General features: G+C 38.1%; 1 protein-coding gene across 1 annotated transcript; it reads right to left on the bottom strand.

Annotated features, from left to right (window-relative positions):
• Positions 1 to 382: 382 nt before the first annotated feature.
• Positions 383 to 14,771, bottom strand: PDK1 (pyruvate dehydrogenase kinase 1). Its single transcript, XM_062579008.1, has 11 exons — positions 14,616 to 14,771; positions 11,902 to 12,043; positions 10,347 to 10,418; positions 9,554 to 9,738; positions 9,184 to 9,273; positions 8,822 to 8,899; positions 6,768 to 6,844; positions 5,969 to 6,067; positions 4,940 to 5,050; positions 3,271 to 3,384; positions 383 to 3,148 (listed from the first exon to the last, which is right to left on the bottom strand). Exons 1-11 carry the CDS (start codon positions 14,731 to 14,733, stop codon positions 3,008 to 3,010), a joined length of 1,227 nt encoding a protein of 408 aa, XP_062434992.1. The 5' UTR covers positions 14,734 to 14,771; the 3' UTR covers positions 383 to 3,007.
• Between the last annotated feature and the right edge of the window lie 1,205 nt (positions 14,772 to 15,976).

Here is a 15,976-nt window from a genome sequence, read left to right as displayed (position 1 = left end):
ATGCCTAAAATTGCACCTTTGGCTAATTCAGTCAAGAGAGTTTATTTTTCAGTGAAGTGCTTTCAGCTAGAGCTGGGAATATTGGTACGACATCTGTTCTTATTCTTCTAAGCCAACTGAGCTCAATGTTGCACTTTGTGGAGAGTTTGTTTTTCAGGAACCAGACAAGTGGAAATAATGGCTTCAAAGGTTTGCTTGTGTGCAGGGCTCTTGCAGTTGAACGGGGCTGTAGCAGTGACGATAAGCTCACCTGGTATGTGGGCATAAGAGCACCGATTAACACAGACTGCAGCATTTAACACCTGTCAGATGTTAAACTAGAAAGCTGACTCCACAGAACAAGCTTAGTATAAAGCCACAAAGAATCACTCAACTGAAAGTCTAATTTTTTAAATAAATTTTATTGAATAAATGCACTGACTCTTCCAAAAAATTAAGTTAATATAAACCAAGATTAATTTCACAGTGCAAGACTGAGGCCATTTTCATTCAAAACTATTAATCTCAGCATTTTGATAGTTGAGCCATTATACTACTTTTCTACAATGATTTGTTTTAACCAGTGTGCTAGCAATGACTTCAATACAATAATGAAAATGTTATATCCATCTTCTGAACCAAAGGCTGTAATCCATGTAAATCAAAAGAAAGAGATTAAGCCTATGAGTAGGATTAAATATTGTAAACCAAAATATACTACACTGTTTTCACCACAATCATTGGAAGAAGGGGAAAAATAAAGTGTAATTACAGGTAAGTTACTCTTAATAATCAGAATGCAATCTGTAGCTAGCTGAGACAGCATGGAAAGATTTTTATTTCAGTAATACCATACGGAATCTTTTGAAAGATTTTCTAGGAAACAAATTGTTGTAGCTTTTCTTCAGAAACTTTTATCATACTTCTCAGATATTACTAAAATCAGTTCAAATAAGCTATTTAAATAGTTTAACATTTAAAACTTAGCAGAACAGCTAGAATTAAAATTCAGCTTCAGAGTTGAGTTTTTAAAAATCCCTTGCTGTATCTTTCAGCTTTGGTTTAGCAAAAACAGTAGCTGCAAACGGTTCTTCTAACTTTTACAAATGCCACATTTTACAGCAAATACAATTTGAAGAAGGAAACAGCTATATATTCTCCTCCCTTGTAGCCATGCAGTTTGAAAGGTACCTCAAAGTCACCACCTCACATCCTTGTAAGGTAAGTAAACGAGGACCTCTCTACATGCACACAAGCTTGGGTGGAACAGTTACATGTGCTGTCTAGGTTGCCATTAAGATGGATTAATCCTCCTGCAGAGTGTCAGTGCAACTGCAAATGTAATCATTCTGCAATTCATTCCTGTTAAAGTGACCTATGTTAGCCTGAACAGGGTATAAAACTATCCTGTTTTGCAGAACTGGGCTAGGAAGGCCACAGGTATGGTGATAACCTTTAATCTGGCTCAGCTACAACTAGAAGAGTGTGATCTATAGAAACAATAAAAGCATTAAAGTTTAAAGAAAGCTATTCTCTATATATTCTGAAGCTATTCCCTTCACTTGAGGGTGGTATTTTTATCACTCTCTTCTCTGAGCTGATCTTGTAAACTAGCAAAATTTAGGCTTATTATTTGTGAGATGGATCATGCTTGTCTTCTAATACTGAGTCTCATATTTGTTGCAAGTTATCTGAGGAAGAGGTTGAGATTTTAAACATCATTAACTGCATCATTGCCAAAATGTTCAGGAATAATAGGAATCAAAGGTGCAACATAAATGTGTATGATTTGAACAAAATTGGCACTGTAGGCATCAAGAGAAGTTGTGTCCTTCATTAGAGAAGGACTGCGTACCTGAAATGTAATACTCATTCTCCTCTCCAATATGTCGTTTTGACAATATACCTTCAACTGATAGATTCGTCCTGCTTACCTTATTTATGTTATAGTATGACTTCAAATTATCACATAAACAAAGCCAGAATCACATCACAAATACAAAAGTATTTTCAAAAACTGTTAATTCCACGTTTTTAAAATACTCCTGAGAAGCTAGTTTCTACTGTCAAAGTAACAGAGATGCCCTAGAAAGGGCAAATATTAAAAGTCTGTTTGTTTATTAAAAATAAGTTTTCACTTACAGCTGTAACCTGACATTTCCCAGAGTCTGAAATCATATTACTGATGCTATAACACTGATACTGTGTTTTGGTATTACCTACAGAAATATAAGCAAACATTACAAGACATTATATATTTACTGTATACAAGCCAACAGTATGTGCTAGTTAACAATGATCACGGAAAGGTAAGTTTTTCACATGTATTAAATATTCACATTACAACCAAGTACTATAAAGGAATATGACTAATACCACATACCTGAGATACATTATACCAATGGCAGCAGCTAAAACTTCTTCTTTTTGGTTTTTTGTTGTTTTAAACTTCTAGAGACCCAAATGTGGTTATTTCTACAGCTGCAAAAAAACTTTGAATATAAAGTTTAGGCAAAATTTCTAGTTTCAGAAAGTAAGACATTAGCATGCTTGAGAATCAAGGAATAAAACGTGCCATACAGCTGCAAAGGTATAGCGTTGAGCTTTTCATTAATCTGGTACGCTCTGTAATGACAAATTTCCTCTGGTGAACTTTCAATAGTTCTTCTATTAAAAGAATTTTGTAATTATATTAATTACCCTCATTTCATTAGATATGAAATAGGTTGCATTGGTCCCTATAAAACCTGAAATTACTGTTCCCTAGATTTAGCTACTGAAAAAAGTCATAAATAGAAGGTGGAACAAATTAAGTGTGACCTTCTTTATTGAAAAACTGAAAGCATGTACAGTTTTTAATTCTTCTGCATACTGGCAGAAAACAGTAATTTGAACTTCTTACTTAAATTGATTTTCACATATCAAATATGGCTAAGTTACTTCTTGTAACCCAGAGTTTTTTGTTTTTTTTTTTTTTTTAATTCCCTTTATAAACATACATCTACTTATAATTTTTTTCCTCAGAAGTTCATATACTGCGAAAAGTAGTCATGTCCTTGGGTTCACTGCTTGGCACACACCAATCATCTGCTTCATGGTTTGCCTTATAATGTTTCCAGGCTGCTTTGTTATATACAGGTAGTCTTTCAACTGATTCTGTTGATAAGGCCTGTAAAAGGAGAAGACATTAGATGACTGATTTGTGAATCAAAGTTATACCAACAGAACAAAGATATCCATTAGCAGTTAGAGCTGATTATGAATTTAAAATGGTAAAGTGTTAAGTCATACCTTTATGTAAATAACTGCATCTGTACCATAACCTTCTAAGGAATACAGTTTCAAGTCTCCTTGGAAGTACTGTGCATATAGACGTGATATGGGCAAACCATAACCAAATCCAGCCTGATCCAGAAGAAGGATAGCAAGCAAAAAAAGAAAAAAGTGTATTTCCATTAATTGCATCAATCTGAAACAGTGTTGGGTTTTTTTTTTTTTTTTTTTTTTTTTTTTTTTTTTTAACCTTTTAAGTCCAAAATGCAAAGAGACAAACTATGCATGATGCTTGACAGTAGGATAAGGAGTTCAGATGTTAGGCCTAATGTCTCCCTTATATTTACCCAGAAATGGAAGAAAGTATGGATGATTATGATTACAATGAGAAAACTGATTCCCTTGTTAAAGGGGCTACTAGACAACATTTCTTATATTGTTGGTAGCTTTTCCAAAAAGAGCTGACACTGTTACAGAAAGGAGTATGAACTCTACCTTATGCCAAATAGAGCTGCTAATCTTAAGAAGATAGAAGTCTAAGATGCATTTCATCGTCAATACTTATGAAAAGGTTCAAGAAGCAACTTTTATGAATTTGTAGTTTACACTGAAATTCTAACAGGCCTTGTCTGCAGCACCAGGACAAACCTGATTACTTCTTCTATCTACTCACTTTGAGTAGTATCTTTTAAGGATCTAGTGTTTACTGAGTTGCACAGTCAAATAGATGCGAAAACTATGCATTTAAAAATACATGAGTTGAATGATGCTGTAGCATAATGATGCTATAAGTAAGTACCTGAAGGGAGGGTGTCAAAGGGACAGGGACAAACTCTTTTCAGTTGTTCCGTGTGACAGGACAAGAGGCAATGAGCAGAAATTGAAGCACAGGAAGTTCCGCCTGAACTTGAGGGGGAATTTCTTCCCTGTGAGAGTGATGGAGCACTGGAACAGGTTGCCCAGAGAGGTTGTGGAGTCTCCTCTGGAGATCTTCAAGGCCCACCTGGACGCAACCCTGTCTAATATGCTCTAGGTGATCCTGCTGAGCAGGGAGGTTGGACTAGATGGTCTCCAGAGGTCCCTTCCAACCTTACTGATTCTATGATTCTATTTGAGAACAAATTCAAGGAGAACTGTTAAGAGATTCTAACTGAGAGAATAAAATATTTCTTGTGAAGCTATAAAATTTAGTAAGGTCTACGTTCACTTAGTTAAGCTCATATTAGACAGAAGTAGATTCTTCATGTGCCCTGTCACATCTGTGCACCTTCATTCTTGTTGAGATGATAAAACTAACTGCATAGTACAATTGAAATAAAGTACAGACTTCATCCAGTGCTACAGCTATATTTATTTTTCCTTTCATTCAGTAGTCACAACAGGGGTTTAGAGTCCTATGCTTACTGCAACATGTGCATTATAGCAAAATGTTCTGCTTGAGGTAGTTGATCCATACATTAGACAGAGAAGACAAGAATCTCTAAGTAAAGTTTAAATAACTGTGAGTATTTTAGGGTTTTATGCAATTTTCTAGTTATTTTCAAAAAAGTATTTGAATTAAGATGTAACATTCAAATGGTCATACTCATTGTATCTGTAAGTTATCAGTGCAGGGGCTTCGACTATATGCTTTTTTTTGTGACTACTCATCATATCCAAGATGACAAAGTATAAAAGATTTACATACCAATGGTGTAGCTCGTGATGTCTCAACACGGGGACGTGGTGCTGTTGAATACATGTAGTTGAATAGTCTGTCGATTTTCCTCATAGGAACGCCTCCACCACGATCACTCATCTAGAACAAGGAAGACCATGCACCATTTATGTCCCTGAATATGTTTTTATAAAAAAACAGCATCTCTCAAATAATGATCCAGAGAAAGTTCAGATAAAATGTAATATGTAGTTGTCCTTACTAAATCATGGATTTTCTTAAATTCTGATCTCTCAGCTACAGCAATGACCAGAAAGAGATGAATCCTCCCCTTTCCATACCTCACCCAAATCATTTAAATAAGGTACTATCATGGGAAACATTCATAATCCCTTAGAAGCAAGAAAATTAATTTTTTGCACTGCTTCTATTTTATTCATAACTAATTTTGTTGGAAGTCAGCATCTACACCTCCTGATTTCAGCAAATGCAAGTTCTGTATATTTTCAACTTTATGCCTCAGGAATAGTGCCAATTAAATACAAATGTGATAAAACTCATTAATAAGAGTGGTTTTACTAGACTTTAATTAGACATATGAAAAAGCCAGTTACTTGCAGCTGGTATTTGAAATTCAACATGGATGTTGTACAAAAGAAAAAATTCTCTGGAAACTGACTTTCAGGCAGATTTGATCTACATGGAATACACAAAGCTCATTTTCTTTAATTTTGCTTCACAATTCACATATTGCTGTCATTTTCTCTTACAAAATGCTAGCATTACAATTGTATTATGCTGCTATTTTTTTTTTCAGTCATGGTGGCATATAAGCTAGGCAAAAACATGACAATGACAAAAGCATAAAATTTCATTATGGTCCCTGCCACATGAATACGTAATGGCTTCATGAATTTCCTACTGATCCTTATATGCTACACAATGAGACGTAAGCTACTGTTGGAATCAATCACTAACTAGCATTAATAATTTGCTGTCTGTGGCAACAAAAAAAAAAATAATGAAAGTAACTTTCTAAATAATCAAAAAAAGTTGTACCTTCACAGTTAAATCCTCATTTCCCAGTGTGACATGTACATGAATTGGAGGATAAATGCATCGGTCAGCATTATGTTCCATGGTGGCTCTCATTGCATTCTGCAATTTTCAAATTGAAGTACAAGAACTTAAATCCTATTGTTACTATTTTGTGAATTTTCTTAAGACATCACTTTATGAAAATAAATTATTTTTATCAGCTTATTTCAGAATCAAGACAAAAGCTTCTAGTTTTAGCATTAGTCGTTTATATTTTTCTGGTTTGTTCAGTATCAGTATTTGTATAATTTATCAGAAGGTAACTGCACAGACTTGAGCTGCTCAAAATATTTTAGAATAAACATCTAAATATTTTACTGTAGTTTTATTTATAGAATTATTTACAATGCAATGTACATGCAATATGACACAAAGTTGAAGAAAAGTGGAAGACTGAAGAAATTGCTTGGGGAAAGCTGTATAGTGCCCCTCTCTCACATTATATCAGATTTAAAGGTGGCCAAAAATTGTATATCTTATTCTCTATCGCTTTATTAACTAGTACCTTTATACATTTGAAGATTTTAACAAAGCAGCCTATTGCTGAAGTTGTCAGATATGTTCAGTCATTACGTAAAAGACATCTTCCAAAGCTGTTCATTTTCTATGCAGTATTTAGGTATCTTCCTGTAGTCAGACAGCTAGAGGCTTGCACTTGCAAAAAGCATGTTACTATCTAGAATTGGTTCAAAAAGTCAAACAAATACAATCTCACTAAACAAATATGTATATAAAATTGTGTAATGGTAATTGCACAGACCTTGAAAAGTTCAAAAACCATGTGATAGAGATGTGATGGTACGTATACCACTTGCATGGGCTGTCCTGGTGATTTAGCTGAAGAAAAGAAGGCCTAAATAATTAAATGGCAAACTAGATACCTTTATTCATTCCAGCAGTAATTCAAAATGTATGTTTGTATTAGTTCTTGAAAGAATTTACAAGAGAAGGAAAATTTAAACAGAAATTTTTTTAAAAAGTTGTGTTAATCAAAATCCATATTCAAGATTTTTAATTGTGCTTGCTTCTTTAGAAATTAATCTTTAAACCAGCTGTGATAACACTGATTCCAGCATATAATAGCAGCCTTCCAATACCTACAAGGAGGTTAAGAAGATGAAGACAGGCTCTTAGGATGGTGGAAGGACAGGAGACAATGAGTATAAGATGAACTAACATATGCTCAGACTGGGTATAAAGAAAAACTCTTTCACCATGAAGACAGTTGAGCATTGGAACAGGTTGCCCAGCAGCGTTACACAGTCTTGGAGGCTTTTTAAAAACAGACTCAATAAAGTCCTGAGCAACCTGGTTAGGCAGGAAACCTTTAGGGATCCCTACAACCCGAATTATCCTATGATACTCTAATGGACCAGACAGTAACTACAGCACAGCTTATTCCTGGATTAATTTAGACATTAGCTGATATAACAACAAACCATAAAGATTATATAGACAATTCTGTCTATAAACTGGTATAATTTTCAAAAGTTTTTTTTTCAAAGAGTAAATTCTAGAAATAATATCATGAGAACACATTCATTACACTAAAATCAAGGAAAAGTGGCTCTGAATATTCTACTGGCCATGAAAATCCTTCCAGTTCAACAAATTAATGATTTTTTTTTTAATCAGACTGTGTTAGTAACCAGTGTTTTATCAACTGTAAACGTTAAAAGATTAGTACTGTCAAAAGATCTAGAACAAACTATGTAGCCATCAAAAGAAAAAAAATCACACTTGGAAATATATCAGGTTCCTACCCTTCAGTTAACTACTTTCTACCACCCCCATTTACATGCCTAGGGTTTAATTTAATGGTGTCCATTCACAACCACGAGCAAGGAATGTGCGTTTGGCCTGGCTTAGGCTTAACTCACCTTCACAATTCACTGAGCAAAAGGCCACTCCCTTTTTTATAAACAACTAACCTATTTGTTCTGGCTCCTGGAGCGCGCACAACATTAAAAGACCCTTCAGGACAGAGAATTAGCTAGTATGACTAGATAGTTCCCTAGAGATTATTTTAGTATTCATGCTCAAAGATGGAGAGAGAAAAAAAGCCTTTAATCTAGATAAAGAATGACATCATATATTATAAAGCAGGAAGAAAAAAAATGGCCTGTGTAGTTAAAGCCGTACCTTCTTTGCTTTGCAGGCCAAGTTACTGTGGGTATGTTTTGGCTCTTGCACTTATCTGTAGAGTCAATTTTGATTGATTGCTTGTTTTTATAGCACTATCCAGACTTGGCTTTTAATAATTTGAAAAGCACTTCAGTAAGTAGCGTCACAGAGAACTATGATCTCGTGAACTCTCAGGAGTTCATAGCAGCACAGTTGTAAACAGTTTTTTCAAAAGTTGCAGCCAATAAGTGCAAATAATTTTTACAGAGATTTGAGCATACTATATATAATTGCAACTACAAGGACATGATAGCTAAAAAAGAGAGATTAACAGAATGCCTGGTATAAATTTTAAAGAGTCACAGGTGTGACACTTGGTATAAACTTTAAAGTGTCTTCATGCAGAGAGCGTGAAGATTGTAGGGTGGGGAGGGGAGGAAGCTATTCAAATCTGTTATATCAATACCTATACAACCAAAAACTTTGCTACTGGTTCAAACTTCCTAATTTTGGAAAAGAAAAGGAGAAATAGGGGAAGCCTTTTGCAAGATCAAGAAAAAGGGTTTTTTTTAGGATAATATATACAAAGACTCAATTAGTTATGAGAAGTGGAAGGAGAATATTTTAGTATCAGGTACTTCAGAAGAAGTTATTACATTCAAGATAATGCCTCATCCCATATTCACTTACCATTCAACTCTTCAAGGATGAACTCTGGAGAGCTCATGTAATATAAATCACAAAGTCTCTTAGCGCTTTCATAGCCATCTATGATAAAAACACAGAAGGTTTAATTCCTCCCTCCTCCCTTGTTTTTTTAGATTGCCGGGAAAAAAAAAAGTCACAAATTGAAGATGTTCTATGCTGTCAGGGAGTTTTTGTATTTTCTTATAAAACTGAGCTTAATATGAAAACTGACAAAACTGTTCTACATTTGAAATGAAACTTCTGCTCCAGGTAAGAAAGATCTAAACACTATGTGAATGTATTAGCTCTCAATATAGATATTCATACAACTTTACAAAATTCTTGCTCCCATCTCCTAAATTTACCTTTAATAACTTCAACAACATTGCAGCTAGGATCAATGCTTCCAATGTGTTTTGGATGAGCTGGATTAATTTTCCCACCAAACAACAAAGCTGCCAACAAAGAAAATAATGTTTAATACCCAACATAATTTTGTAATTTTTAGTTTGCATCTTTGGTATTGCTGAATAGAAATTTATTAACATTCTGTAAGTACAATCTTTAGCATAATTAAAATGGCTATTAATTAATATTTTAAGAATTGTATTAGAGAAGTTTATAAATGGTGCATTGATATGAAAAACAAGTTCATGTTAAGCACATAAAATGAATGGAAAATATACTGGGCATGTTACATGTATTATTTCCCTTCCTTGCAACAACAGCACTTACAGTGTTGATTAAGGAGCATTCGAATTGAAATGCGACTCATGTAAAAACGGTCTAAAAAATACTGCACATTTTGAGAGGTCACCGGATCAATGCCAAAGCTTTCTTTGTACTCTATTACTCCTTGAGCCATAGTAGGAATTACGTCGTTGTGTCGATTCCGGATTTTTATCACGGTATCTGTAAAACTAAAATTAATTCATTGTTAGATTTTCACTTTCAAGTGAGTTTAATACTCTGGAAAATCGAGTGAGTATCTGCCTCAGAGAATTAAGACAACTACGAACAGAAATATCACAGATCTACCCACCACAGTATGAAGGCAGGTCAGTCTTGACAGCATATAAATCATTTCAAGCAACTTACACTGATCTATTAATAATGGTGCCACAAGAAAAATGAGAAAATTTTGCCAATCATTTTCATACAAATCATCCCATGCCCATCAAATGGCAGCTAATATCAGTCAATGATGCCCCAATATACTCTACAGTTGTAAAGTTCCACACATCAGTTGCAACACTACAAGTAAGGAATTGATCAAAAAAAATTGGTCAAGCTTAACGTACTTGCAGCTTATTCAGTGTTAAAAAAAAGCCCTGAGACCAGAACAATTTCAAATAAAAGGAGGTGCTTTTTTTCATGTTCTAATGTACTTTCCTTTCAGAGGCAGAGGATGATGTTACTGCGACTGCAGGAATTTAAGATAGTTGAAATTTTTCTTGAGCCAATTTTTTTCTTGCCTGTCCTTTTACATAACATTAACATAATAACACATGTGACAGGAAATCCTTACCTCTGAATAGCTCCTGAATCTTCTGAACTTTTGTCCTTAAAGTCAAGGATCTCCTGAAGACTTTGGACATACCTTTAAATTAAAGAAATATGACAAAGACCAATTCTAATATGCTTCCCAGCTCCGTTCAATTAGCAATTAATGGTCTTCCAAGGCTGGTTGCATCTAGATCATTATTTGATATATCCAACAGACCTTGTGAATTACTTGTGAATTTTTGTCAGATCCTTTTGAATCCATTCTTACTGTTGTATTCCAAAATTTACAGTGTAATTGATTCCAGAATGTAATTAGAATGTATAAAAGATCTTCCTTGAGCTTTAAATCTAGTAGGCAATCACTTACTTGCATCCTCAAGTAGTTCCTGTTATTTTATTTACATATTAGAAAATTTCTCCAGCTTGTTCATGATTTAAGTATTTCTTAGCTATGCATTTTTGCAGCTGAAGAATTCTGATTTCCCCTCATGAAGAAATTGTTCCAAACATCTGATTATCCCTCTTGATCTTTTCTGTTCAAGATGGGGTAACTAAATCTGCATGCAGTTCAGAGGAATAATGGACTAACACAGTGATATACCATTATATTTCCACCCCCCTCCCCATTTCCTACTTAGTTCTTAACAAGGTATTTGTTTTCTTGCCCATCAACTAGCATATTCAGAAAAATATCCCCAGTAGCATCAAAATTTCTTTTCTGATTGTAAGCAATCACACTAGGTGGGTGGGAGGTTCTTCTCCATGCTTTACTTTGCATTTGTACAAGTGAAATTCATTTCCCATTTTATCACCATTATTTAGTATCGTACAAAGTTTAGCCTTCATGTTTCATGGAGAGCCTCCACCTTCACTGAAATCGCTTTTTATATTCATCTAATCAGTCCCAGTTATTCATTAGCAGACTTCGTTCTCTTACTTTAAAAGCCTTTTCCAAATATCCATGTACCTTCAGCAGTTTATTTTGCATCTCTTTATTTTGCATTTATCCTACAAAAGTTTACGCTTACTTCTAAATTCCTTAATTGAAAGCAAATTTTAGTTTTCTTTTTAGTTGTAATAGCCTCCTATTGCAACAAAGAGCTTTCGCTGTTTTAAAAACTTGGCTTTGGGAGGTTCCTATTACTCTTTCTTCATATGTTCTATACTTTTAGTCTGAATATGCATTTACCAGTCTTTTAAATGGTTTCTATTCTGCTTTACAAGCATTTTGTGCATTTATCTGCACAGCTAGCTATGTTCCTTCAGCTAGCTTCTTCATGTTAGATAAGCCTCTATTAAACATTGCTGAGGTGAATTTGTTGTTAATGAAATCTCATGCATGATATTCTGCAATGCTAAGTTGACTATTGATATTTAATTCCATTGTGGGTTCTCTAATTGTTCCAAGATGTTTTTCCAGTATCTGCAAGTGTAGTTTCTGATTTATCTCACAATGGGATGTTTACTCAGTCCAAATAAGTAATGTTCATGTAATGTGCTCATGAAATGCTCTTTCTATAAAAGAGAGTGTGTTGTTTTTCTAACCTTTAAAAGGTATGAAATGATGCTATTCTTACCAGCTCTGCACCAGTTGAACTGAAGGTGTTCTTAGAAGGTTGTCTGGAAGAAGGCTTATTTCCTTCATTATGTTAGCCAATCTTACAGGCAACTCTTGTCGCAGAAACATAAATGAAGTCTTCTCACAAGCATTTTCAGATCCTAAAACCAAAAGAAATAGATTGAAAACATTAGAATAAAGTCAACATCTGTGGGATAGACCTACATAAACTTACTTTCTTGTGCAAGAAGCTTGTGGTTTACTTTTGGAGCTGACTGGGCTAGTTTGGTCAGCCAATATGTTTCTTTCATGGCAACAGCCTTCTTGTATTTCAAAATGTAATATCATATTGAAATCTACCAGCCCTGTAACAATAAGGAAAATCTTCCCTATACGAAGCGTTTATATATTCCTCACTATATACAAAGACTAACTGGTGCACTAATGCAGATCCATACCATTCCATTTCAAGTATGGTTTCTATCCATGTAAAGCGCTCATTTTATTTGCAACAGACATTGACTCTAACTAGTGCTGATCAAACAATGTGTGGTACTTATTGAGCATGTTAAAGAGAGGCAAATGGGACCACCACAAGAATGTTGTGCATTTTCTAGATATGATCTCTGCCCAGAAATATCTCATTCTTTTCCCTAACCAGCTTTCATTTTGGGTGTGTGACTATTACAAGCCTTTCCCTATTCCCAGACAAAATTCCATAACAATTCAAATTGAAGATACTAAAATGTAGAGATAATCTTCAAATTCCCTAAACACTCAGCAAATAACATCCCACAAATTAGTTTTGTATTTGGAGGCCATATCTTCACAATCACTGTGTCAAAGATGGAAGACAGCTTAGGGTAATGAAGACTTCAGGGAATGAAGAAAATGTTTCCCTGTGTTATGAACTATTTATGCAAAGAAAAGGTTCCTATGTGAGCATATATCCCAGAATATGACAGATGTATAAGATTGAGACCTGAATTTTCTTAGAAAAATACTTTATTTACTATACTGACAAGTGAGGGAGCCAGAAGCATTTATTTTTTTAAGTTGGCTTTGCTGGATTTTATGATTTTCTCTGTGACTGCTCTTGCTTTAGCAAACAGAACCAAGAAAATCCCAAACACAAACACCATCAGATGATAATGGCTACCGAATTTCTTATAGATGATTACTGTGTCAATTTTGTACTCTACTCTTTATCTTTGTTATTAGTTTCCTTCCCCTTTTGTGTTAAATGCTTAAGCAAAAAAAAAGAAAAAAAAAGAAAAGAAAAAAGAAAAACATCTTTCGAGATTATCTTCACATTGTGTTCAGGTACTAATAGCAAAGCAGTAGCCTGACTTTTGACATGACAAAATATTGTGCCTTGAAAATAAATATTGATTATAAGGTAAGCATTGTTTTATTGGTATTTTAGTGGTAAAACAATACAGGTTGAACTGCACTGAATTACTACTTTGAATCGCATGATTCTTTGTTGAAAACAGCAGTAACAAAAGTTACATGGTGGGACTCCTGTAGAAACCTAGAGCTTTGAATAAGTGATATACATTGTTGCAATGTATGAAACATTGAACGGATGTATAGAGATTTTTCTTTATAAATCTCCCTACTTACCTTATTTTAAAAATCTGGGATTCTAGGACTAGTTCTCAGTTATGTTTTTACTTCAAACCTAGTTAAAAAAGAGTATAACTATTAACTAGTTACATGTTTACAGAAAGAGAATGTGTTGCAGCATGGCTCCTTCCCCAGGCTTTAGGGAGGTTTCTCCGCTTTGCTCACAAGCCCTTCTCTGTGCGGTATTTGCTTGGAAGCGAAACAGGACAGTTCCTGTGCTCCCTTTAGATTCCAAGCAGCCGGTCCAACCTGGGAGCCTTACGAGTGGTTTTAGTGAGGAGCACAAGACCAGAGTGTTCTGTTGACTGGGAGTCTGGCCTTGAAAATAAGTAAATTAGCATTCAGGATGGTTCCTGGGGTTTCCTTTCTTCTCCTTCTCTCACGCAACTTCTCAAATAAGCAACATTTCACTTGCGTAAAGGGTTTTTGCAGGGCAAAAACACATGATTGTGTTTGGGATGTCATTATTGCTTCAGCTCCGGCTCCAACCGAGGTTAAGCGTTTCCATCCCATGTAACTGGCACACACTAAATTTAGAGCCTGCACGCTGCCAGCCTTCAGCGGTCCTGACAACTCTTACTTTTTGAGTCAGTGTTAGCAGCAGCAGTTCTCACAATTCCCCTTGTCCTCACTGCGGTTTTTGCACAGGATCAGACTTCCTTGGTATCAAAACCGTGCGTTTTCAGCTGGATTTCAACCTTGCCTCAGTTCCTGTCTCCGGGGAAGGAGCCGGCTGGGGCTCCCTCCTGGAAGCCGCGGAGGCTTTTCCCTCTCCCACAGCAAAGCAGAGGCTGTTTACGCCAGGAAGGAGATACTGAAAGTAACGAGCAGCAGCTGCGCAGGGGCCGCCGCCGCCGAGCTCCCGCTGCCCGCGCGGCCCGGGCGCGGCGCCTCCGAGGGCTCCCTCGGCGCGCGCGGACCGGCGCGGACCGGCGGGGACCGGCGCGACGAGGCGCCGCCGCCGAGCGCGGCGGGGACCGGCCCGAGCGCGCAGCGCCGCCGCCCCCCAGACGCGCAGGTGCCCGCGCGCTCCCTTCGCCCGGCGGCCGGGGAAGCCGCGCCGCGCCGCGGAGGGAAGCGGCCCCGCGCCCGCCCCGCGCTCACCGAAGTCCAGGAACTGCTTCATGGAGAGCGGCGAGGGCGAGAAGCGCGAGTAGAAATCCACCTGCTGCGGGATGCCGCCCGGGGCGGCGCCGCGCAGCAGGGCGCGCAGCAGCCTCATGGCGGCCAACGCGCGCCTCAGCCCGGCCCCGCCGCCATTTCCCGCCGCGCCGGCCCCGGCCCCGGCCCCGGCCGCGGCCTCCTCCGCCGCGCGGCCCCGCGGGGAGGCGCCCGCAGCGGCGGCGGCGTCTCCGCCCGGCCCGGCCCCACGCAGCAGCGACGGGGCGGGGAGAGGGCGGCCCCGGCGCGGGGGGCAGGGGCCGGGCGGCCGCCGCGCCGCGCCGTGAGGGGGCGGCGGCCGCGGCAGGCGGGACGCGGCCTCCTGCGCGGGGCCCGGCGGGGCGGGCGAGCCTGCTCGGGCGGGAGGAGGCGCGGGGCGCGCACCGCCCGCGGGGGCGGCGGCGGCGGCGGCGGCGGGGCGGGCGCGGTCCGAGCGTCGTTGTAACGCCGGAGTGAAAACTTCCCGAGCGCTAACGCACTCATTAATAGTGTAATAATGCAGTGGGAAGCGATCACAAGCATTCCTGTTAGGTTAACTGCAGTTCAGCGTTGTTTGCGGTACAGTACATTACTGGGTCAGGGTGTTTAGCATTTACTTCTTTTACTAGATACTTATATTTTTCCCATAATTTTGTCATATGAAATCAGCTCTTAAGTATTGTTTGATCTCCTTTGAACAGGTTTTGTTTGACTTGCCCTAACCGGACAGTAGGGATGGGTATCCAATGGCCTGCACCAGAGTAAGAATCATTCTACTATTTCTGTGGGTTTTTTTTTTCCTCAGTGCTTTGATGGATTGCTTGGAGCTTCCTGTTAGAGATGTGAAAATAGCATAATGAATTACAGCGTTTCTGGGCTGCGCTGCAAGGCAGAGGCGTGGTGACGAACCCCCATCTTGTGCTGAGAAATGAATGGCTTGTTCTGTTCCGGCCAGGGGCTGCTGGCCTCCACTCACAGCTGCGGCTCTCTCCCCGAATCAGTGGGCTGCTGACTTCCTTTGCCCTAATGCTGCTCGCAGGTGCCCTTAGCAGCACCACAAATGGTAGCTCACGCGTCTCTTCAGGTTTGTAGCTTTGCTTACGTTCTGCTTTGCTTTAGAACCATGTTACGAGATTTGTTTTGTTTTATAACCATTTTGTGGCTATAAATACATATATATTCTTAATTGCGAGCCTGTGGTAGTTTAAAGCAGCACCTCCAGATGGTGAGTTGTGTGCTGCTGCAATTTATGGTAGTTCTGGGTTGGTTTTGTCTTTTATGCTTTCATGTTGCTGTCTTGATGCCAGATGTTTCTTTTACTGCTC

Source organism: Rhea pennata, chromosome 6 (genome assembly GCF_028389875.1).
Source record: "Rhea pennata isolate bPtePen1 chromosome 6, bPtePen1.pri, whole genome shotgun sequence".
NCBI lineage: Eukaryota > Metazoa > Chordata > Aves > Rheiformes > Rheidae > Rhea > Rhea pennata.
Note: the sequence above shows the minus strand (reverse complement) of the source record. Positions and strands in the feature narration are given on the sequence as shown.